The sequence below is a fragment of the Balearica regulorum genome, chromosome Z, assembly GCF_011004875.1.
Source record: "Balearica regulorum gibbericeps isolate bBalReg1 chromosome Z, bBalReg1.pri, whole genome shotgun sequence".
Taxonomy (NCBI): Eukaryota; Metazoa; Chordata; class Aves; order Gruiformes; family Gruidae; genus Balearica; species Balearica regulorum.
In genome coordinates, this window is record NC_046220.1 from 83,532,668 (window position 1) to 83,559,092 (window position 26,425).

Below are 26,425 nucleotides of genomic sequence, written 5' to 3' on the forward strand. Positions count from 1 at the left end.
GTTCCAACTCCCTGCCATGCTCATCTGAGCATAAACTCCACGGAGCAAAGAAAAGCTACAGGAGAGGACAGGAAAATAGTGAGGTGTCCTACAGGAGCTCTCCCAACAGTTTTGCTTAGCAGAGTGATTCTGCTCTGAAAGCCAGTGGGGTAAAAGATCCAAGAGGGTCAGAGCAAATGCTAGGCTTTGTTTTCGTTAATTCCTTGTTGATGTAACTTAAAAAAAATACAAGGTTGCTGGGAAGGTGCTATTTTTTGTACACTGCAAAATTTATACAAAGCTTTTGGCAGAACTGCCTTGAAGTTTTAAATAAAAATTATGGAAAAGGAAGAATGAATGTTGCAGAAATCTGAACTTTAAACCCTCACAGAAGACAAAAGACACAATCACAGTCAGGAGCTGATCAGTAATACAAAAAACACAGAGATTTTATTTACTATTTATTAGCAGGGCCTTATCCTGCTTGCCATACCCAGTTCAAACAAGACTTCAAAATCTTCACTGTAATGCCTTTAATTGGCCTATTCATGTGGAGATAACTTATTTATAATAATCAAGGTATTTGTCAATATGATCGATCTCAAGAGCAGTAAAAGTTCAGATACGCTGTCTGCTTCAAATAACTTGTTCATGATTCACTGGATTTCACTTGCCATTTCAGAACAAGGTCAACAAAAGGTAAAAAAGGTCTTTGAGGGAGATGGTTTGAAGGCACCTAAAGTATGGTCCTGATAGAAGGTCTGTCCCCATGCTCTCGAGTAAGGGAAAGCACATACCTTCGTGCTTTTGCTGGGTGTACTTCTTCACCAACATAAATAACTGTGCTGGAGTATCTCAGAAGTCTTAAGTCCTGGAGAAGCACCACCGTATCTGAAGGACAGAGCTCAAAGCAGTTTGGAGATGTTGTGGGCACTACAGGGAAACCCAACTCTGTGGAAAAAAAAAAGGACTGTAAATCGCTAATGAGCTTTCCGTATCTATTTATCATTCATTCAAGTACCCAGGAAAATTCAAATCACAGCTCAGTGTGTAGCCTGTGCTGTGGGTTTCACCATTCTCAGGGGCTGTTGATGAAAGAAAAGCTAAAACTAAGATCTGTAATCCAGCTATTACCTTTTGCCTCTCTTGTGGTAGTAGTACTGTAGAAGTAATATTTGGTAAACTACGCACGTTTCTTAAAGATGTTGACAAGCTGCACATCATGTGTAAGACAAGCTGAATGTTTCTTTTCCATTATTAATTTTTATATTACAGGCAGCAACAATACAGGCTACCCCACACCAGTAAACTAACCGTGGCTGGGACCATTCCCACGTGGCACCGAAGAGCTGCACCCACACCACGAAACCCTTACCTTTCAGATCAGGGTGGTCACATCCGAACTGCTGTCGGGGAAGGCTGCACGTCCGGGTTGACTCACCATCCGTGCTGGGAACTGCTCCCATCAGTGGGACACCAGTGGGCTCAAACACAACCCTGCTGGGGCCACTGCAATGATTTAACTATATAGGTGAGTTCAAGTACAGGGAACGTTAGTATAGACACAGCCTTAGGGTATGTATACTGCATATACAACCATATCAACTACTGGGTAAATCTTCTTGTATCCTTTTTTGTTCTTTTCTTTATGATGCCAGCTGGTGGAAATGTCGAGGGTTGAGTCTGTGAAACACAAGTGTTTAATGGGATCCTCATCACTTTAACGTGTACAAACTTGGGCACAAGAGGAAAGCAAACAAAAAGCAACCGGTGATAAGAAGTTTCCTTGGATGTTTACTGAAGCAGATTTGTTTAGGCGGTGGCTGCTCTGTGTTTGTTTTCTAGGATCACGTTCAAGAGCTTTATCATCCCGTGAAGGATGATTTTTTAATTCAAAACACTTAATTCATGCTTAATTCTGAGACATATGTTCCATCTTAACATTTGCAGTTGCGGTCTGTAGATTGGTTACAAACCAGAGAAGTGGAGTTTCCATTTCCTGACTGGGGGGGTTTAGCATAACAAACCAAGTGCAAGTTGGATGTTTCAAGTTTGCATGTTCAATTTGAAACACATTAGCTGCATATCCATTCATTTGTGCGAACTATACATTTAATAGTTTCACAACTTCCACAACATACGGACGCACTATTTATTTGCTAACTCACTTGGGAACATGATGGCCTGAAAGCTGCTGAGCAGAAAGCAGAAAACAAAGAGATCTGCTGTAGATCCTTCATGTCTGCTCCTGGGCCTGATTCTCAAATGGTGAGGGATAAGGGGTGACTGACCACATCCAGGAGCTCTGGCACTCAGAAACTATTAGAGCAGTAATTTCTTATTGAGCAACAGGATTACTTTCTGTCCGGGCAAAATTTGTGATCTATAATGGTAAGACATTTTACTACCATGCTACAGTTGAGTTAATTCATCACAGAAAACATCGTATGTCACTCTATACTATAATCTATATAGCACCCCGTATCCTGAATACTCTACGCAGCTAATCTTCCATCTCAGAAAGGATATAGGTGATGAAGAAAAGGTACATGAAGGCTACAAAGCTATGGGACTGCTTCTGTTGGGAGGGATGACTACCTGGAAAAGAGACAACCAGAAAGGCTCGATAGATGTCTCTGAGATCATGACTGGCATGAAGAAGGTGGACAAGGATTGCCGGCCGTCAGCTGGCAGCTGGTCCTGTCCAATACAAGCCCCGTGTATAAAATGAGGCTAATAGGTGGCACCTACAAACATCAGAAGCTGTTTTTTTATTACCTTACAACCGTATTTAAGCTGTAGAGCTTACTGCCATAGCATGCTGTAAGCTGCTAAAAGCGTGCCTGGGTTTTAAAAAGTCACTGGATGAGGTCGTGGAAATAAAAATCTGTTGAAGGTTATTAAAAATATCATGTCTAGATCAGAAAACCTATGAGCCACAAATCATTAGATACTAAAAAAGATTCTGGGAACGTATCTCTAACTGCTTGAGTGCTTTCACAAAATATCTGATTGCATCTACTACTGGGAACACGGTACTGGCACAGAACTTTTGGTCTGACCTGGTCCAGCTTTTCTGGCGCTTTTGTTGCTTTTTTCCACACTACAAAAGCCATCATGCTGCCAGTTCAGTGACTCCTGTATTTGAATCGTGTCTGCTCACCTACTACAGTAGCAAACTATGCGGGGAAAGGCAGGTAAGCAGGCTGTGCCCTTCCTCCCCTGCCTTCCAGATCTGTCGGGTTGCACCATGGAACTGTAAAGGCAGCTGATTTAATCTCCCAGGGGTTTGCTGGGAACGAGGGGAATATTGAGAGCAACATATCCAAATGCTGGGGGTGGCTGAAACTGCTTTCAGATGCTGGTGACGCTGCATTGGTGTGGGTGATCTACACAGTCATATGCTCAGGGATGACGCTGCACTTGGGACCGAGATCTTTTGCACGAAGATGAATTTCACTCAGGAAAGGTCAGGCAATCGGGGTGTTGCACATCATCAGGAAAAGACTTGAGAGACTATGGCTGTGGTCTTCAAAAGTCGACTGACTTTAGCATAAGCCTCCCTTTATTTCTGTCTCCATAAGGCACTTCCTGAAGTTCTATTAAATCTACTTCCAAACATTTTCTAAATAACCAGAGGCAGAGGATTTCTGCCATGAAATACTTCAACACATTATTTGTGAATTAAAATACTTCTAGAAAGATATTCTTGGGGATAAATTTCCCAGTTCTTTTCTTTAGTAGAGTAAGCATAGCATTAAATTACAGGGAAGCTCAACTATTATCTCATAGTTTTCTTTTTTTTATTATAGACTTTTTATCCACATGAATGATAAAGAAACTACAACAGAGTTAAATACCTTTTTTGATAACAGTGATTATATTCTTAATTACACTCAATATTAAATTGTAAAATATTTCCAGAGGAGTACAATCTTAATTCATACAGCAGGCAAAATACCAGAGGAGGAAGGGGCCGAGGGAGAGGGGTGTGAGAATTTCCAGTCTGCTTTTAAAAAGCACTATGTATGGCTAACGCTGCTCTATCCATCCATCCATCCACCCATCCATCCAAATGTGGCTCTGGCCCATCTGGTAAAACACACATTTCTTTCCATAAAACAATCACTATTCAAAAGCAAAAGATGAACTGGCAGATGTTGTCAGTGTTTGTGGCGTTGAAAGGATTGGCAGTTCCTTTCACAGCTTATCTGTACGACTCATCAAAAGCATTTTCTCTATCAAGTTCAGTAGTCCTTCTAAAAACACAAAGACTTAAACTTTGGTACCACCAAAAAAGATCCAGGACAGGCATTTTTTGATATTTTTTTTTTGTGGTTTTGTTTTTACTAATAAATGGCTGCTACATTCTATTTTACATGGTTGTCCATGATGCTTTGAGGTCACTTGTCCTCGGGTTCAGAAGAACCTGATTTGTTTTGTTTATTTTTTAAATCCCCAAGCACTTCCATTTTCTCAGTCTTTATACAAGTCAGGTTTCTGAGTGGTAGGTTATAACTTACAAGGTAACAGCTGCAAAAGATCCTGTGCTTCTAGGAATTAAAAAAAGAAAAGAGAAAAAGACAGTGTGTTACCAAGACTAAGCCCAAGTTTGGTATTTCTTTACTCACAGAATTACAATACTTATTTACAATCCTCGAAAAAGGGATAAACATAAGTCACTCGCTCCAGAAGCATCCTTTGAGACTTTGCTAGTTAGTATCTGGAAATACTCACATTAAAGATGAAGGGCAAATTGTAACTGACTGAAGTATGACTAAACACAACAAGACCTGCTGTGGAAGGGAACACAGAGCCCAACAAGGGCAGCAAAGGCTTGCCGAGAAACACAAAGAATTAAATGAGTAGTTGCTCTGCAGCGCACGGGGTCCTCACCCCCTTGGTGTATTGTGTAGGTATGTATGTGCGTACACGTTTCTTCTTGAGGCAATTCTTTTCTGCTTGGCACACTGAGAATTTGAAATTGCTTCTGAACGATATAGTTGTGATTCTCTGCTTGACTGATTTAGCTTAGCAGTTAAGTAACAACTAATCTTTCAAAAGCACTAGGGCCTACTTAGAGAAATCCCCGTTGTCTGCAGGGATGGTGTGCCACTGGAAACAAAAACGGCATGAGAAATGCATCCACCTTTCACACTCTCAGCAAATAAGACGGAAATGTTCGTAGCTGTGATGCCAGCACCTTCCTTGCAGGGATTGTCAACTGATGAAAACCTGATGCTGGGAACAAATGGTGCTGCCATCCTCAGGCAGACTTTTATTGTCAATCAGTGCTTTGGACAAGGCGCTCAGGGCAGGACCTGCTGCTTCTCATCTGGGAAGGCATACTGTTTTATTCAGGATATTAATATCACTGAATTTATTTTAAATCAGTGCCCAGATTAATGTAGACTCAACTGGAAAATGCTGGCGGTTGGTAAGAACGTATGCACAAGAGGGCAAATCAGACCAACTTGATGCTTAAATTAATCTCCTTATCTCAGTAGGCAGAGCTCAAGGCCACAGATACAGGTTATCTGGTTACTCTATACTTTCTCCTAATGTTTTTAAGTATCTGCTTCTTCCATAGCTCAGGCAAACCTCCATCACCTGTACTATCAAACCCTTCTCACGTGCCCCAGACTTTCTCTTGAATACCTCTACTTTGTGCATTACTGAGGTCTCTATGTATGAATAGCTCTTTTTTTTCTATTCCGCCTACTCCACCTCAGGGATTTTTTCAGTGAATCCACAAGCCAGATTTTGTGCCATAACATAGCAGCAGGGTTACTGGCTTTTTGCCTCTCTGTCCCCAAGCCCTAATCTTCTTTTTTATCAGGAAAAAAAAAGAGAGAATGTAATTTAAATGTTAAGGCTTTAGCACCCAAAATGGGTATTTCCCAGGCCACTGATGATGGACATGGTGTTTCTTCTAACTAACTGACTGATTCTAAAAAAATATACTCCTGAAAAATGCAGTGTTTGGTTTAGGAAGATCCCGCACATGGGCAACAGGATAATCAGGATCTGCAGGAGGCTGAACTACAGAAAACAGTATTGCTGTAGCTCTGTAAAGCTCCCAAAATATACTGCTCTTGCCTGGAGAAGCTCTATTATGGGTAGAAAACCCCATCCCTACCTAGCTGTGTGTGAACTTTTACTGCATGGTGAATGCAAAGGTATTTCCCTCCTTCCACTGAAGTTGCATGACCTTGACGCCACTTTCAGTGCCAGAGAGCAGAAGCACATGCTCAGGCGATTAGGTCTGGATTCACCCAACGGTCAACTCTCAATGGTACGTCCTACCCCAGTGAAGCCTCATAATTTGTATGACATGCTAGTTATCACCTTCAGACCATAGCACAACACCTCCACAGACAGAGCTTTTAGATCAGAATCCATAGTATCATGCAACAGAATCATTCTCTTAATTCTCGCAATGCCTGCAAAGAAAAACATGACAGCTGGGCAAGGCAGAATAAGATCTCTTCTTTCACAAGCTCACCTTTAGCTTTTGCTGAGGTGTGCACCAAGCTTTTCCTTCCTGATCAAGCTTGCTGCATAGGGAATCTGCAATGACACAGATGTAAATGTAAATGTAAAGCCATTGCTTTAAGCCAAGGTTTGGCTAACAAGACATGTAAGCTGGAATCCCTGCAAATGAAAGGTTTTGTTTGCCTCCCCACATCATTTTAGGAAACAGAGCCTTAAATTAAAGGATTGAACTCCTTACAAAACTGCAAGAACATGGAAGCAGAAATAAAATAAAATGGCCCAAATTAAAACAACAGACAGATCTTAAAATACAATGTAAAAGACGTCTTCTGATGTTTTGTCTATGCCAGTTGCTGACAAAAAGTAAAGCCACCACCCATTCTGCTACCTGTGAGATGACAAAAATTGGGTGTCTGTTAACAGGCAACACACACTGATCTCTGCACAGTTGAAATACAGCAGCGTGAGAGTACGAGACTTCATGTATTTGTATCACCATAATTAGGAAGTTCATAGTAGTTATCTCTGACTTGCACCAATCTGAGGGAAGCCACTGAAGTGGAACAAAGAATTAAAGAAAAACAGAGAGCATAGGCATATTAGGGAACACAGTTATATTTAGAAACAAAGTGGGATGATGTGCTCCCTGGCTACTGGGAATACAGTACAGGGCTGCTCTTTTTCAGTGCTGGGCCTTTAGAATGCAACAAAACTAAATTGCTCTGAGACTTCTCCATAGCTGGGAATCCAAGTGACTACAAACACACCATTCTTCAATGCTGCCTTTTGGAAGGACCGTTGGAGGAATTTAGGTTGGGATCAGAAAAATCTATGTCCCTATGCTCCCAGGTGCTGCTGCACACTGAGGTGACCTGCTTCTGCTGTCAGGCACTCCAGAATATATTCACAAATAATGTCAAATACATTACTGCAAGCTGACAAATAGGCCGGGCTGAAGTGAGGAGCAAGGCCTTAAGCTGCACGAACTGCAGAAGGGACGGGTAAATGCACAGAGTTCAGGTGACCTGCCCCGCACACATAAAAACACACTAGAAAGGTGAACTTACATCAGTATTCACTGAATATATACCTAGTGTGCATCCCTGTTTTGGTTTTAATTATATTATGCCCACAGCATGTGAGGACAGTTGTGCAAGTTGTGCTCAGCGTGTCTGCGGGCTGGTGTAAAGCGCAGTATCTGGGGTGTCACCCCTTTCCATCCCTGCCTTCCTTAATAAGGAAACAGGCAGGAAAGGCACAGGATGAGAGGAAAGAAGGGGGCATCTGCAGCTCAGGAACTAACCCTTTCATCGCTCGGGAAAGGAGGTCAATCTGAAGGCAGCAGCATCAGGAAGCAGCAGTGCCTGCAACGATGAGCCATCCAGCTGAATGAAAGCAGAAGCCTTTCACGGGGGCATGCCACTTCCCCCACTGCACAGCCCTGGGAAATGTGCATGCATGAACTGAGAGGACAAAACCACTGATGATCTGAAAAGACCCAGGATCCAGGTGTTTTTTCTGACTACTCTTATAACCCCTGCCCTTCACAGAAGCTGAAAGCAAGGAGGAAGCTTGCTGCCAGATCCCCCAAAAAAACAGAGCTCTCCTCTCCACCGAGGCCTTGAACAGAGCTGCCTTCCAGGGCACAGTGCTTGCAAAGGCTGGAAAGCTCCTCTCTGAACTGCAGCAGAGAGGAATATGCAAAGAAACTGTTTACCTGATCACTCATTTGCATGGTTTAGATTCAAAATGGACACACAAACTGCCTGAAAAAGCACATTCAGTTGAGACCTGTGATGCTTCACCACTGCTTTCTTCCTCTCTCCCACTCACACACTCACAACAACCAACAGGTAACATCGCTTTGCCTGGCCGCCAATTATATAGGACATGTCCCAAGCTGTACTGACCTAGATAATATGACGGGGTACATTCTGTGAGAAATTAACTGTTCTTAATCCACTTCTCTGCTATATTTGGTACATCAGCATCTTTTCAATGTGCGTTGGTTTATCCATTCTACTGGTAATACATGAAACTGGGAGACATGGGTGTCCAATAGGGAAATGATGACTTTCTTCATGAGTTAAATCACCTACAATGTCATCTACTTTTGTCATTGGAAGAGCATTTGATAACTCTGGTGCTATGGTGGAATAGTATTTTGGGCTCTTCATGACAGTACAGTCCCCTTTTGTGCATCCAGGGTGACTGTTGTGGTGAAGACAGGATCAACACTCAAATGGCCATGAAGATCCAATGCATGGCCCTTATCGAAGGGTGTACGCCCCTGCCAGCAGTAACAGAAGTGCAGATAGTTCAGTTTTAAGTAGCAAGCAATCTGTTTCTTATGACTAAGTCCACATTAATAAGAAATAAGTCACAATGGGAGCAGATCTGTAGGGTGCAGGAGAAGGACCTACTGTCCATACTGCATTTTTCTTGGGAGTTTTTTCATCAGGCTAGCTCTAGCCTGGTTCTGGGTACTGATCACCAATAAAGAGCTAGACACACTCCTGGAACACATCCTTGTTTGCTTCATCTGGAAAGAATCCAGTTTGCAAGCTCTGAGTCTGCTCCACAACATGAGCCAAAGCACAGGTAAGTGGATAGGATTGGGGATTCATTTCCAAAGTGCATGTCTGATCCCTACAACACTTGGCCATCAAAGAAGCATCTGTACACCATCCTCTTTTGGAGACTTCACCTTTGCATCCCATCTCTAGGTGGGGTACACAGTACATCACCCTGAATTCTGTTGCTTGAAGAGGGAATCTTCAGTACCTCAAAGCACTATTACCTGATGTGTATCTACAGGTATTTACCTAAACAATTCTCATTTCCAGAGAGTGCACTTGAGACCTCAGTCAGAACACTGTCCGGCCAAGACAGCCCTTCCAAATGCAAAGCGTATTTACGCAGGAAAGGAGACAGATGTGCGCCTGAACTGCCACTGGAAAACTACAGTCTCTGCACACATGGTGCTGCTGGATAGAATGATGCATGGTATTAAACAGAATAAAAAGCACGCACTGAGCCTTTGACAGCTGGAGGAGGAATCTAAAGTGCCAACGGTATGCCCTAGAGGGTGACTCTCCGCTACTGCGCTGTGAAAGTATTTATAGCTGTGTGGGCTGAGTTCAGAGGCTCTTCTCTCCCTGGAGGGTAGTGGCATGTACCAGTCTGCACAGGATGCAAGGCAACAGAGAGCCACAGCTGGAGTATGCAGTCTCTCTCCTATGTACTTTTAAGGACCAGAGCACACTAGTACAATAGAAAAAAGGATTTTGCTGACAGGCAATAGCAGAGGCTGGCTTGTGGCTCTCTGGTACGTGCATCCATTTTTGATCAGAATTTCTGCAGGTACTAAAGAAAAGGAAGCTTTTACTTCTGGTCTTAATAACCATTAATTCTACAAGGCATTCCTTAACATTTGAATTTACTGGAGAAAAGAGGCACAGCACCATCCTATTAACACAATGCATATCCAGATGCATTGTCAAGATACAAGTTTTGCTCACCTGTCTTGAAAAAGCAGACAGTGGCAAACAAAATTCTCCTGAAAACAGTACTTGTCAGCTCACTTCTCTGTACACAGTCAGGGATGGGTATGCTACCTTCAGCACAAAAAGGACATATTCCCAATTTGTACCATTAAACTTGGAGACAAACTCCACCAAAAATCAAATTAAGATAACAGAACACGTATAAACAGACCTGCAGTATCATCCCAATTGCTAAAGCACAGAAGTTAATGAGAGCTAATATAAACATCTCTGGTTTTTGGGGGGAGCAAGGTAACAAAATCTCCCTTGGAGTCTGCAAGACACAGGAAACACAGTTCCAGAAATGCTCTTTTACCTGTTATTATCTGGGTGTCAATGGACAGGCACTTCAGCAGAAGATGCAGCTCAAGAAATCCTAGAGCCATTCTGCTGAACTGATGTTTGCCTCTAACATTCTTGTCAAAGTCAATCAATCTAGCTGGACCACTTTAAGCAGAGGACCAAAACAGAAATCCCAATAAAGCACTGTTATTTCCTATTTCCACTTTTCGAATGCAGAGTGACAGGCATGCAGTGACCAAGGTCTCCACACACAAAAATGTGGATATTCCTTGTTTGTATAATGAAAACATCAGTTGTACAAAGCACCCACTTTCCACATACAACCTAAAATAGGAATTAAACCTACTGGTGCTTTTCTTAATTACAGTAGGACCCAGAGGAACATGATCTCATACCACTGAAGATCTACCAACATTACCACACGTAGAGTTTTTATTCTTTTAAACACTCCCTATGAATCTTTAAAGATCAGGAGGAAAGATGATGCAGAGATAGAAATCAATTTTTCAGGTAGATGGTTCCTGGTGTATTTTATTGTCTGCCGCTGAAGAACAGAGTTGATTCAAAGCAGCATTGAGAGTAGAAGGCCATCAAACATCAGAGACTTCCAGCTGGATCCAGTTCTGAGCTCTGAACATTATCAGCCCAAAGTTAGGTTAGCAAGGAGGAAGTCAGTTCATGGGATTATAAATACATTAACAAAACCCCAAACAAAACCAAATCAACACTTTCCGCTTGATCTGGAAAGAGAAGAGACTGCCTGAGTAATTCACATTTCTAACGCGTCTCAAAGACCCGCTGCCTTTTACCCCTATGTAAAATTAGTGGGATTTATCACTATAATTACTCATATAAACCACAACAGCAGGATGACGAACACCACCTTAGCTTTTCCTGATGGACAGGTCACAACCGTGGTCAGTGCTTCCTGGGAACCTACAAACTACTTGAAAGGGAGCCCTGAAAGGAAATTAAGAAAAGCTAGCCTGTTTGCAGGAGGCTTAAATTTGCTGCTTGGTCCTCTACTTCTCTGTGGCAATGTTTTAGAGGGGTTCACAAATCATAAAAGGATAAAAATTGTCATGCTGGGAATGCTGTTTCTGATCTTTTTTCTCCCACTAGGTAGCCAGGAATAAAGTTCATGCTTTTTAAATTTGATCCACTAACATAGAAGACAATATCAGACAGATACAGAGTCTCAAGGAGAAGCTGACTCAGTACTTTGTTAGGCTGGCTGGGCTGTCTTGACAGATGAATTCTGGTCGAACTAGATGGAAAATGGCAACTCTACACCCAAGTGAGCTCTTCTGAGGCTGTACCACATGTGCCTTGTTAGAATTTCCCCCAGCCTGCTGGTCAGTGATGACTTCTCAGTGGCCCTTTCTGCACAGCTTAATAACAGAAGCCGTATCATCCATGCCTCAATCCATATGTAAAATCCATACTAAGTACAGTGCGTGTACTTGGAGGTCATATGTAAAATCCATGACCTCCAAATACACGCACTGTACTTAGCTAATTTGGAAGACAGCACCCTGAAAGAGGAAGAAGAGAAAAATGCATTCAGTGACTTAAGATCCATTTTCATGTTAAATATGATGATCGGATGCTTCCTGGCACGTGGCCGAGAGCTTGGCACAAACAGGTTGCAATCCTTCCTGGTAGCTGCTCCAGACACTCTGACCAACTCCTTTCTCAACAGAAATTGCTGATGGCCGTACAATGTCCCACTGCTCCAGCACCTACCAAGCCAGGTTATGTCCAAAGAAGCCAACATCCATTGCAGAGGATGGAACAGAACAGGACCCTCCATTTTCCCAACGATATAAGCCTTACTCCTAACTTTCAGGAAGCCATAAAATAATTTTTTTTTAAAGTCTGGAGTGGATAGATCATTAAAATAAAATCCCATTGATTAAACACTGCTTTAACCGAGGATTTAATGAAGAGTGTTAAACCCACGACAGTCCTAGCCTCTGCGGGTGTAGTGACGGCTGCGAGCGGCAGAGGGCACCCAGAGCCCACGCCGGTGCCCCCAGAGCTGCCACCCCACTCATTGCGCTGGGGTCCACGCGTGGCCATTTGTCATCGCCTTCTGCACTGCAGTTTCACAATGTCACCCAAGAATTGTGAGAAATAAGCGTTACATTCAGTGTTCAGCATTGGCTGCGCATGAAGCACTACCTTCAAGCAGTCCTTTCCGTGTAACGCTCAGCTTACAGTGGGTGTTCGCAATAGAAAGTTTTCAAATACAATTATATTTGGTTAATTATTTCATGTTTAGCTTCAGCTTTTATTCTAGACATCTCTGACACATCAAACACTCCAAGGCAATTTATTTTGAAGTCTGACTACCCAGTTATGCAGCTTGAAGCATTCCAGATCGCAGTGAATGAAACCATCCTTACAGCAAAACCTGCTTCTGGTACCCACTGTCACAAGAGATGCCTTCGTGATCACGCACAAGTCTTCAGAAAGGGCTAATTTAAGTTGTATACTCCTTTGGTGGCAAGAAGAGCCAAAAGAATCTGACTCGGTACATTTATATTGTTTGTAAAATAAAAAGAGCAATTAAGCCAAGTTCTGTGGCTAGTTATACCAGTAAATTTTGAGCTTAATACTACAAAGTTATACATCTATGAAGCTGTAAGTAAAATTACGATTTAAGTATGCATTAAACACTTCTGCTTTTCCCACTGCACTTTTATGGTGACAAGAAAATTAGGTGTGGGCAGGTCTGTTAAAGCAATAGTACAGCATCCCAGGTACATACAAAACAAAACAATAACCACCAAACAAACAAAAAAATCAAAAGTAACCATGCTTTTTGTGTATTGTGCACCAAAAGCTTTAACAGATCCATGACATAACCCAAGAAGGCCAAAGAATTTCTATCATTAGCACATTCAGCTCATTAATCTTAATTCTAGATATAAGCATACAAGCTATATTCACGTGAATGAATTAAAGTAACTGCAGGGATTATCACATCAAAAGTGCTGACTCCATTTCAGTTATCAACCAAAACATCACTGAAGATTTCTGCACCCAGCTTGAACAAACACTGGTTATTATCTCTCAGTTCTTCAAATGCAAACATCCTTTTATCGGTCTGGCTGATACACAATCTGCCTCACTGATACCTGGAAGGATACCCAAATGTGAGCATAAAGACTTACTGATGATTAGACAACTTTTCTATTAATGATCATTAAACTCAGGCAGTGAGTGAAGAGGTCCTGAATTGGTCCAGTACATTAAATGTTGAAACTAGTCACTGTAAATACATTTAGGCAGCTCTGTTTAATGATTAAATGACTATTAGTCTCTCTGTAGCATGCATCAGTAAGTGAAAAGGGTGTGAATTACATGATCATATTTCTTTTCCTGCCTGAGAAAAAGCACTACACTGAACCTTGTGATTCCTCCACTTGTTCTAAAACAGAAAAAACATCACAGCTGGCTCACTGGAGGTCTGGGATATCTAGTTTCAGAAACAACTTCACAATTGGGCCACAAAACCAATGGCAGAGATGATCTATTCTCTCCCTGGGAGGGAGATTTAGCTTCAAGTTCAGCTGACACAAGAGATAAAGGCTGAAGTGGACCCACAAAATTTGTGCTTAAATGTGATTCACTGCAGTAATCAGACAGGTCACCTGCCTCAAGTCCAAAGTGGCAGGGGAAGTACTTTTCAGGATGACATCCTAATTACCATCTTCTGTGACAATGCAATTCACAGATTAAGCCAAACTCCCTGCCTGGCATTGAGAGACAAAGGGGAAACACAGTAACTACTGGATGCATTAAAGTGTGGAGACCAGCAGCACAAAATCTCAAAGATGTTCAGATCTTGAAATCCCTCCATAAACAACCTCCTTCAAGCACCCTCCATCTCTCATTGAAATCTCTGAAGTCAGCAGGAAAACGGAGCAGGAATGTTCATCAGCTCTAAAAATAAGGCCACTCCTAAATGCCTCTAAACATAGGTGCACAAGTTTGACAATCCTGGCCTTCAGCTTTATTTTTATGTCCTAACTCATCAATTAGAAAATGACAGTACCAGAAGGCTGGACAATGCCTTCTCTGCACCAGGGTCTCTGACAAGCACAAGGAAAATTTAGATGCTCGAGCACAGGGCTGATTCAGGTAAGCGGGGATATTTGGCAAGCTTGTCTTAAAAGAGGAGAATGTTGAATAATGTCAGACTGATCACAGAAAAAGCACTAGCAAAGTAAGCCTCCCATTCGTTACAATGCCCTGCTCTTAAAACCACACTACATAGTATCTAAGTAAGAAACAGCTTTACATACTCCACCTTTTGCTCGTACTGGATTAAGTATGTCAAGTTTTCAAAACAGCACAGTCATATGCAATGATCTAGAGTTGCACTAACGGACATGCAAAATCCCTCTTGATTTTAAAATAACAAGTAAGAGACCAAAGAGCAACATGTGCCTGCACTGAACTGTGTTTTGGCAACTCGATCCTTTGCTGCTGAATTAAGCACTTCTTCTAGCGGCTGAAATTTGAAAAAGGTTTATTAGCCAGAGAGAAGCTGGCCTCACACCGACTTCCTATCGTACAAGGTAGAAACATTTAACTGCTTAAGGTTTACCAATTCAGTCCTCACGTTTCTCTCTGAAGAAGCACCTCTGGGTGTTGAGTCAACACATTTTGTTTAGTTGAAACATGAAGACCCATCTGGTTACTGTATGAAAGTAAATCTCCAGGTAATTAGACTCTAAACCAGCTGAGAACTGCAAGCTTATGTCTTGCTAAGTATAAGTTACTATGACCACAGTAATAGTACATCTGCATGGCTCACAAAGGAAAAGTTTGAGGAGTGCACTTAAAAAACAAAGCGACAGTTCATAACATTTTTAGCAGAGAAGGCAAACTTACAATTTGTAGCTGCTGTACCATTTCTTCTCTGTATGCCAGTTCCCGCTTCATCTGATCTTGAAAATTATCTGTAAGAAGAAAGGGAGGACCAAAAAAAAAAGAAAAGAAGCAGTAGTTAAAACAGAGATGACACAGCAGAATTCATATAAATCAAACTGAATCAAACCCAATCACTACCGAGGAACTGTGAAGCACCACAGAGCCCTTCACCCAATTAAATGCATGCCTAACAAAAAATTCTTCTCTAGTAGGAGACACCATACACAACAGAAAAACACTAGAAAAAATCAGGTTCAGCTACTTCCCCAATTAGCAAATGTAGGCTGCTAAGTTTCTGTTGCTAACATTCATTCCCACAGTGATTTCTCAATGGGCCAGCCTCTGCAGTCATTAGTCAAACTTCTACCAACACTGAAGAGAAGAGCAAAAACTGCTCTTCTTTGCTTTGGCATAAATCTGTTGACATCAATATGGGTGTCCAATATGTGAGAACAGAAAGCGTTCAAGGATGCAGGGTTTGATTTGTAGTTTGTAACATAGTGCTGACGGCTTTGAACAAAAATCAGACTAAAGCTCCATAAACAGCGATGTAGGACTCTGAAGGGAAAAAGTCTTTGAAAGACAGATCCTGGACAGATGGGCTACAGCACAGGCCAGCCTTCCTGCTCCAGTAGCTCCTCTTTCATTTTCCTCCTCAGTAACCATTTCAGACAAAATTTCATTTGGTAGAAGATTAATTGCTGCTTTGTGTTCCATAACACTGCTGCTGGAGGGTGGGGAAAAAGAAAAATATAAACAAAACTGTTGACAAGAAGCAAATAACTTGAAGAGTTGCATGAGGAAGACCTGGGTGCAATGATGGACTATTAAATGGAAAAGGAAAGAAAACCCATTCCAGCCAACATCATTTTGATGCGGGAGACTGAAGCCTGTCCTGGACCACAGAAGCAGTAAGGTGAATGCCAACAGAAAACAGCATGGAGCACCTCAACACCCAGAGCTTGGAGAAGGGCACTAAAAGGCCAAGGCAGCTAAAATGGTTTATTTATAACTAACCAATCAAAAGAGTTAAATAGTCGCACTGGTTGCTGGGACACTAGCCCAGGACTTTTAAACTGGATATTAGGAAAAATTTCTTCACCAAATGGGTTGTTACGCACGGGAATGGGCTGCCCAGGGAAGTGGTGGAGTCACCATCCCTGGAGGTATTTAAAAGATGCGTAGATGTGGTGCTTAGGGACATGGTTTAGCGGTTGGACTTAGCAGTGCTACAGTAATGGTTGGACTTGATGGTCTTAAAGGTCTTTTCCAACCAAAACGATTCTATGATTCTATGACTCAGGAAGCCTGGGTTCAATACCTGCTCTACCTGACTCTCTGTGTCTGTCTCTCCATGCCTCCTTTCACTACCAGTAAAGCAGGAATAACAGCACTGCTTCATCTGCCAAGTGTGTTGGGACGATTAATGGATTAGACAACTGTGGGATACTTTGATAGCACAGTAATGGGAGTCACAGAAATACCTAAATTGCAATGGAAAAATTTGAGCCCAGGTGAGAACAAGCAGCTCATATTCCATGTGCTGCCGCAGTGCTCACCCACTCCCAAACCAGCTGCACAGCCTCACCACGACTTCTGAACTCCAAAAGCAGGAGCAGGCAGGCAGTGAGCAGCCGTGGCACGATACATACCTCACCTGTGGGGAAAGGGGAAGTGTCCCCATCAAGTGTGGGCATAGGAAGGGGCTGGAAGAAAGTACAAGGGGGCAGAGCTCTGTCCTCCTCTTCCTCCTCTTTCACACAAGAGTTTTGCCCTCTCAGATTGATGAGCAAAAGTTGTTATTTAAAAGGCAATGAGGCACTTTAGGACAACAAGAAAATAGCAATGAAACAAAGAAGATAGTGAGAAAACTTGTCTGGCTGAAACCATCAGGATCCAGCACAGCCACATAGAAAAGGACATAAAGACATCATCTTAATAAATTTCTTCAGAATTTCAGCAAATGCTCACAAAATTTTTCAGCCTATTTCCCCTACTCCAACTCGACCAGAAAAAGAACCCAATCAAAATAAAGCAGGTTTGCAATTCCTCTCTTCCTAAACCCCAAAAACCTGTGCAGCCCTGTCCTGGTCACTAAAGGCTGATAGACCTGTACTAGCTGCTATTGAGGTCCTCCAGCAGCCTAATATGGAGAAATTTTCCTTCTCTCTTCAACGCTTCCCTCCTGACTGCCTTTTCACAGGCTCATCACCTCTCAGAACAAACAGCTCAGAAATCTTGCTCAGTCCTGCACTGCAAATGTCCAAACTCACAGTGCAAATGGGGTGTTAATGGTAAGGATAGCATTTTTTCCAGCAGCATTTATCTGAGTCTGAATGCTTACAGACAAAGCCATAAGCAATCCCCAGGAGAAAAGATATGAATATTTAAATAGTTTTCTTAACACAAAATTAAATACTTTAACTACACAGACTACGTATCCGCCATTTTATTACCATGTTGTTAAATGCAGCTGGACAAAATGCGTGCCAGCCGACACTAAAGGCATAAACTAGCGGAGGGTTCTGGGAGAACACGCTGTCACTATGCACAGGTGCTCATATTTTTATCAGGACAGCAAATTCTTTGATTTTCTTTAACTGACTTGATCTTTTTTTTATTTTCTTCAAGTGATCTCTGCGTTGAGAGACTTTATAAGCAAAGGAAAACTTCATCTGCAGCTTTCAAGTGCAACAGCAATATAAAAAGTAAAGGTGAAAACAGCAGAAGGATAAGGTCTGCTGTTTTATAAATTATCACAGGTCACATTTCAAGCAGGTCTAGCCACCGAGAAGTGAGCAGCATAGCACAGCTAAATGAGCTTGCAAATAAGACTGATTCTCATTTAATAGCGATTTCCACGAGGAGAACATGGAAACCAAACACCACTTACACACGAGACTGTACAGCACTGCTATGGGTGATGGTTTGATACTATTAATGTATAAAGCCCCAAACGTGCTCAGTTCCAAATGCAAGACCCAAAGAATGGTGACTTTCAAAAGTTAACTCCAGGTAACCCAACAAGAGCATTTTCTAGATAGACACAGCATTATCTTTGGCATCTCACACGGTGGCTCCCTGCTGAAACAGGGATGAATTTTGGTTGTGAAAACTTAAAAGCCAAAGGCTTCTTATTTATCCACAGACAGTGCAAAGCAGAGAGAGAGCCACCCCAACTCATGGGAGTAAGAATTACCCTGGCACTGTGTTCCTGTCTTCAGTAGCTTTAGGGATGGGACACAAATCCAGTCCCCATGGCCACTCAGCCTGATGCTGCAGTAAGCCAGACTGGGATATAAAGCCTGTTACCTGCCTGCTCTTCACTCCCTCCTACAGCCTCAGGTGTCTCCAAGCCATGATAAATCCATCCATACAATTTTAATTTTACCTCCCCTTTCCTTTAATTGGGTCTCTCCCTAGCTCTTCCCTATCCAATACCACCATAGGCAGTTAGCAACTTGGGAAACCTTCCAAAACAAATAGTTTCTAATACCTGACCTGAAGCAGTAGCCCTGTCCAGCAGCAAGAGCCTGGAACAGACCCCATCTCTTTCACTGGAACACATACTGCTTTAGAGAACAAACCACACTTAGCTTGTACTTTACACCTAGTTGCTTCACAAAGACCCTTTTTCTTGTTTTATTATATGCGGAGGAGGGGTGTTTTTTTGGTAAATCTAAATCTGTAAATAGGTTTTACGGTCACTTGTATATATTGTTTATAGCACATTATCTGTTTTCTATTTTAATCCTGAAGAAAATTGACCACTACTTTGTGGTACATTGAAACCACATATTTTTCAAGCCAGCATACATGGTTGCCACTTCCTTGGTTGGCCGTATGTGTTCTTTTCTTTTATTTGAATTGTATTTCATGTGGTTTAATTGCAGCGTTTATTTACATGGCAATGACAGAGCATTAATTTTACTGTAGAAGAACAAAAGGATAAATGAGTGACCTGAATGGCAAAACTCCAAGATGCCATTTCGCCAATACCACACATCAGTGTTTTGATGTACACAAATTATTTGAAAATTACCTCACTCCCAAACCCGAGTAATGACTGAATTTATACTTAAGGATGAGGTTATCCTCCTTTCATTAATATCTGTATCACCTCAGGCAGCTCTTCTCCTTTATTTATGAAGTCATCTGCATCTTTCAATTTTCGGGCTAAAGATGGAATCATTCCCAGAGTCCTCGCACTTCCTTGCTCCCCTGACCTTACCCTGTCTGATGCTACAGAAAGGGGACAAATGTACTTTCTTTACATGATAGGAAAATGCTGTCTGTGTGGCCACCTTTTCCTGCAATTCAAGGAGCTGCAACACTCATCAGCTCGTGGCAGTGGGTTTTGGCTGACTGATTTAGCTGTGGGGTACTGGCACTACTGGTTTTTGTCCCTGGAGTTTTTATGAAAGAACTCAGAGGACTAAGAAAACAGAGAGTTTCTGAACTCTTCAAGGAACTATGATAAACCAGCACGGGGGTACTTTGCATTAAGTGCTGGTCAAACATTTTGGTCATGCAGGAGTTTGCAAATGGCAGAAGAGCCTGACAATTAGTCTGGGAAGGTTTTAATGTAATTATCTTAGCTTACTGCAAGGCAAGTAACTCTGTGGTGCTCCATCCACATATAGTCTCATGGGAAAACGAGGACAAAAATTAAGAGTTTTAAAAAGCAGAGTTTAAAAAACCTCACATCATCAACATTAGTAAAATATTGAATATAGATGCTATCAGACCTCCTTTGGACTTCATGAAGAAGCAAAAGGTGGGTGCAAACACGCTTTTTCCTTCAGGCTGCATTTCATACTGAACTGGGGGGACTGTCTGGGCAGGCAGCTGCAGAGTCGTGACAGCCAGGCATGGGGAAGCCTGTACAACAGTACTGATCTCTCTGTGGTGCTGTGTTACAGATGGGCAGAGAGCAATGGAGATGCCCTGATCACTCCAGCTCTGTAACACTACATTCACTGCATGTTGGAGAGCCCTCACTGTGTCTTCTAGCTTGTCCTGATGTGCATGGGATTTATCCTGAAAGCAGGCCAGTTGCTGCCAGTGTAATTCAAAAGGCCTCAATCAATAGGTCTTTTTCCATATCACTGTGCATGCAGTTCAACTTTTTGGCAGCTTCATGAAAACCCTACTAATTGTCCATTTTGCTTTCTTTCATTTAACACATGCCCAGCACATTTCATCAGCTGTGGTGAAATGGCCATCTCAAATAATCCATCTCTAGAGGAAAAATCCAAATAGGTCTTTCTGCTCCTTAAACACAGGCCAAATCAATTCTCCAGCATCAGCTAGAACCACCTAAAGATGACTATGAAGTACTCTGTCTTCAAAAGCCTCCAAGAAGCTGGTTAAGACCACTGACATTGCTGTACCCCAAGAAGCCCCAGACATATTTTTGTCTACTCACTGTATTCAATGTTAGCAAAACCAGTAAAATAATACAAAATAGACATCCAGCTTCGTATTTTCTTTACAAGAGACCTGCTTGGGCAGCCTGAAAAGCCACAGCAGAAGTGCCATCAACTTCAGCAGAACTAAGCCAAAGATTCTGGCAACACCACTGAGAACGCATCTCTCCCATTTTAACAATCTGACAACAACCAACCAACCACAAATAACACCAAAACCACAGATATGTGTCTTACTGAAGACTGGGAAAGACGCATTTCCTTTCAACACCTGGAACTCCTGTTCTAGTCTCCTCCGTAAGTCGATCTGTTCAAACAAAACCTTCTGGAGTTCCTCTAACAAAGAGAAAAGAAAAGTGGCTTTGCTAATCTGTATAAATAATTCTTGAAAGAACAGTTGCAGAGCAATTCATTACTGTAAGACAAAATATTTCAGCAGTTATAAAAAAAAGTGTTGCATAGACCTACAATAGATTTTGTGCAGAAAGCCATGAATATAAATCAATGTAATATATTATTTTAAAGTATTATATTACAGTGTCATGTATTGATTGATATATATGCATTAATCTCAATTATATCCACCCAAAGGTCCATATATTATTCATATGTTACTTGACAAGCTTAAAATATGGTGCAGAACAAAAGTGCCCCCTATTATCCTCATATTCTATTAAAACAAAGAGCAGTTTTATAAGGTAAGAGGCCTTTATTTATTTTACCTTTCCCCATGTTTTCCACATCCTTCTTCAGTGAATGAGGTGAATTGGTTTCTTGTGTGTGTTCACCTTAAAAAAAAAGAAAAAAGTTATTGATTTACCGATATTGCTTTTCATCAGTATTATCCTCACTATGGAACTCCTTCAGAGAATCTGGAGCAAAAAGAAAAAAAAAATACAGAAAGAGTAAGATTGAGGTTTATCTACATATCTGCGTGCGTAACACAAATGTTTGCAGGACTCATATTTGCTTCTGCTTCAGTAGAGTATCTACGTACACAACGGCCTCCTGCAGACAAGACCTGACGTCTCCTCGATACCTAGGAGTGCTCCTCTTACACGTCACCTGCCGAACTGATCCCTGCTTTCACTCTAACCCCTCCTGAAGATGCTCTTATCAGAGTATGACTAGGAATGAGCTGGGAAAGGGGCACAGCCTTCTCCTCACTCTCATCTCCTCTCTTCACAACAGGAAGTCCATGCTATCTAGCTGGGCAGTTCTGAAATCCACAGGCAAAATCCTTTTTGCACGAGCCTCTCTGCCTTCATCAACTCTTTACCTTTATCATCTTCTAAAGCTCTATGGCATGGGCTTAGTGTAACCGGATATAATTTATGTCCAGCTGAGATAAAATTGACATTAGCGGTATTTGCATCTCAAGGATACACCTCTGAGGTCAACCATTTCAGAGACTTCTATCTTAGGTTGCTCACACAACTTTTAATCATATAGTAGTAAAGAATTTTCTAGATAACAGAATTTGACTATTTCCAGATATATGCATGCTACTTTTCAGCCCTTTTCCTTTACAAATAAAGTAAAATTTAAAAAATATTCACAAGGTGTTAAGTTCATCTGGATGACCATTTGACTTCATATGAACCTTCTGACAGAAGGCGTTATTTTAATTATCCTCTGGACCTGTGAATTTTTTCTCTAATTTCTATGGACGGGGTTTTACAACAAAAAGCCATGAAAAAAGATGTTTTTCACAGAAAAAATATCACTTTCGACGGAATTAATGGGAGATTTTCTATTATTTACAGCTGAAGTAGAAATGGAATCTCAATAATTAAGAAAATATTTGGTAAATAACCAATTATTGAACTAATTGGACTAATTCTTGTTTTAGTCTGGACAGTAAATACACATCATTAACTCTACTGATGAGTAATCACAAGAAAGACATACATGTAAAGCTGCTCATGTGTTTATGTATTTGGAAGAAAGAAGCATGGAGGAAATACCTTGATGTTTTTTTGGAAAATAAAAAGCCGTAGCACTGAATAGTGCTACCATATAACAACAGCTACTTAAAAACCTTATATTGTCACTGTGCATTTGATAGCAGGTCATCACAATAAGCTCATTTTAAAGTTGAATTGGTAAGTCTTGTTTTACACGCAGACAGAAATCTTTTGCAAAACATTTACTTCTGTTTTTAAAAAATCAATGCATTCTTATATCCAGTAAACCTTGAAGTCACAGTATATGAATCCCATATCCAATAGCTATGCATTTTAGCATCTGCTATCTCTTCGTTCCTTAAAAAAAAAAAAAAAAAAAAAAAGGCAACCACTTATTCAGGCATACACATTTACAAAACTCATACCTGGTGCCAGCAATTACATTTTAAAAATCTGTTTACATAACACAATGATTAAAAAAAAATATTTTTTGCATTATATTTGATATAAACAAATTGGTTTCTACAGGTAAGTTGTTTCACCACATTAAAAGAAATAGCAAGCTTAAAAATAAAAACAAAAATACATCACTTTTTGAGCAGACATTTGAGATGTTTCCATAATGTAAAATGGTCTCTTTTTTTTTTTTCAGTTAGCATAATTCTGTTTTTAACAGGATTGTTAACAAAAGAAGTATTTTGTTAGATAAATTAGGCTACACAAAATCAAAAAAGAAGGAATTTTAGTTTAGAAAGGGTATATTTATTGAATTATAAATAGTAATATATTTTTCCAATCAGTTTCTTTCATTGGGGTATTCTTTTCTGAATGTTTTATATGCAATTTTGAGGGATAACAGATTCACAGACTGAAGGTAACTGGATTTTTCAAGGGGGAATGAAGAAAAAGGGGAAGAGACTAGGTCCTAGCACAGAGCATGGCTGCAACATAGCTCTTTTCCATTTGCTTGGTTGAGCTTTTAGGGCCGTATGGTTGGAGGCTGCCGACTCGCTGGGACTGAAAGAACTGCATCAAAATGAAAACAAGGGCATGTAGCATGAAGAATAACTTCTCCAGCGTTCTTACCACGCTGCCAAAAAGGCTTAGAAAATTCCCCATCCTTGCCCCCCAAATAAGTAAGGAACAGGATGGGAAAAGTGAAGGTATTTAAAGGCAAAACCCAACACATACGGTTTTAAAGAATAACTGCATTTTTAAACTGCTTTCTGATGTTAAAAAAAAAAAGCCTCAACATTATTATTTTTAACAGTAATAATAATCAGATGGGTTTCACCTTTCTAGTCCCCCTGAAAATGATAATCAGGAGCCTACTCTTCTCCGTTTTTCCATACTTCCCAGAGGCCTCATCATGTGTTGCGTACTGTTCTACCTTAATTGAAAGGGAGGAGGTATTGAATATTTAACCAGCTTCCTTTCTCTTAAATGTTAATTAAAAGCTAAATAGGTGTTTAAAAACAAACAAACAGAAAGCCCAAAGAATTTTAATCAGTCTAAGAAAAAATCACTTCCTCTTCTAATAGCTCCACCATAACTCTCTTGGGCCTTGTCTGCAAACTTGTAGTGGCATTTAAAACAGCAGCACTGAAAGCTGTGCAGCCCCTCAGTACGGACACCTAGATTTTCTTTAAGAGAGGCCTATTTCAGTTTCTTTAGAAAAATCAAACTATATCTCAACCATTTACTGGCTGTGGGAGAAGGAGATGAAGTATTCGTAGCCGGTTTGCACTGCCTCTGCTAAAGCTTTTGGTACGTCTGTTCTTCCCAATAAGCTCAGGTGCACAGACATTGTTATTCTGGCATGAAGGTACACAGGCTGTATTTTTGGGTTACACATAGGGCTTTTTTATCCTGGAACATCCACACCCACCCATGGAGGAAAGGAGAAATGATGTTTGTAGGTAGGAACACCTCAAATTACTTTATTAGTACTCTGAAAATGAGAGGTCCCGATTTGTACATTGACACAACCTCAGCTCTTGTGATGCCACCATTTTATTAGCTCTACACCCACTGGAGTGGTTAAGATTGAATTTTTAATAAAAGAAACAAACAGAAACATCTCTAAATGTGTTCTCCTCAAAATAAATGCACATTGCCCTCATCGTACCAAACCAGACATAAGCCAGGTTACCTCTTCACACTGTGCCACCTAGAGCAATGTCCCACAGTCCTTCCTTGGGAAGCTCTCAAAGTGCTCTTCCAACACCGGCTAAAAACTTCCACGCTGGCCCAGACAACTCACCGACATCAATGGGCAACTGATTTGCTACATCAAGGGGCAACTGATTTGCCACATCAACGGGCAACTGATTTGCCCAGCGCAGAGCTCCGATGGATCGGGAATGTAACTCAGCTCTCCTGACTCTCAGCCCTGTGCCTTGACCCCAACTCGTATTCTCTACAATTCTCACTACACCTGCAGTGCCAGACCACATCAACCGAAATTTTCTACCCGCCTGTCTGTCAGCATAATCCCTATTATTCCTGGACGGTACTTAAATACTGTAGAGCATACAATTCCTGCAGCTCACTCCTACCAGGTGAGCTTTACCATTGTGAAGCCCACAGCATCGATGGTCTACCGTAACTTAAACGTCCACCAGTGTTTTTAGCTAGAGAGTGTGTTGTCTGCAGACACAAAGACCGCAGCAGTGAAGATGTTGGTATCTTCTGGGTATAAATATATATATATCTCCATTTAAAAACTACAGGCAGATGTGAACCGGCAGGCTTTCAGAGCTCCAAAGGCTCCATCTGTATTCGCAATTAATTACTTGCTTTAAGACACGCACAGTTCTTGTGTATGTCCTGAAGAAATCCTACCCTTATTGAAAATATTCATGCATTGTGCATATTCATGCTGCTTTTTGAGGAAATAATCAATAGGATAATCAGCACTCAGGAAAATATGCCTATTTTAGGAACTTTAATAAGCATCTTTTATGTGCTTTCCTGTGCTGGGGCTGATACATACGTCTTACAAAGTCTGAAGCTTCAAATGTTAATTTGCCCTGAAAGTGGTTTAACTTTAAAACAAAAGAGTTCTTTTCTGTTGTTGTTTTTACACAGATAGAAGCCTTATTTGTAACCTCCATTTAAAGTTTAAAACATGAACAGCCGATTAAAAAACATTCACATTGAAGTACTAACGGATAGAGGAGAAAACAGTTTCAGGATTTCAAACCAAATGTTCAAAAACTGCAACCAACTTAAAAATACAAAATGTTCTAGAGAGACGACAAATCAGTCGGCTTTTGATCTGAACCTTATGCCTACATCTGGGAAATATTTCATAACTTTATTCTAGAAGCATGAGGGATAGAAAATTTCTAATTCTTGATTTAAATGGAAGCTGAGATTCCCTCCAGATTCCAGAGCACAGTGCTTCAAAAAAACCAAGCAAACAACAATAAACCTAATATTGTGAGCCTTGCAAAAAAATAAATACCACAACGTTTCTCCCTCTTTTAATAATTCAGGGAGGTCCTGACAGAAGAGAAAAGAGACAGGAATAGTAAATAACATCCCAGTTCTACAGTCCGTCTGCCGTTTTGTCTGTTGTGCAGATCCATGTATTTATACACGATCTTATCTACTAATATGCAGTGCTGGGTCCCACATCTGGAACTACACCTCGTCTTTCCCCATTTCAACTTTTAACTTCTTTTCTTTTTTGCAAACACCTTCCATAATAAAATTTTATGTCATTTAACTTCTAGATCCAATGCTTTACCACTTATCCCAGTAAAGACTACACAACTGTCTAGTCTGCTATCTATAATGCCAGGCTGTTTTCAACCCT

General features: G+C 41.0%; 1 protein-coding gene across 1 annotated transcript in view; it reads right to left on the reverse strand.

Annotated features, from left to right (window-relative positions):
- Positions 1–4,454: 4,454 nt before the first annotated feature.
- The window catches only part of SKOR2 (SKI family transcriptional corepressor 2), a 28,542-nt gene continuing 6,571 nt past the window's right edge, over positions 4,455–26,425 (reverse strand). Inside the window, exons 4-8 of the mRNA XM_075740284.1 lie at positions 21,418–21,483; positions 20,933–21,031; positions 15,228–15,295; positions 6,485–6,549; positions 4,455–4,532 (exon numbers count right to left, since the gene is read on the reverse strand). Of these exons, the coding sequence (XP_075596399.1) occupies positions 6,487–6,549; positions 15,228–15,295; positions 20,933–21,031; positions 21,418–21,483 (296 nt within the window). The 3' untranslated portion in view covers positions 4,455–4,532; positions 6,485–6,486. The remainder of the gene's footprint in view (positions 4,533–6,484; positions 6,550–15,227; positions 15,296–20,932; positions 21,032–21,417; positions 21,484–26,425) is intronic.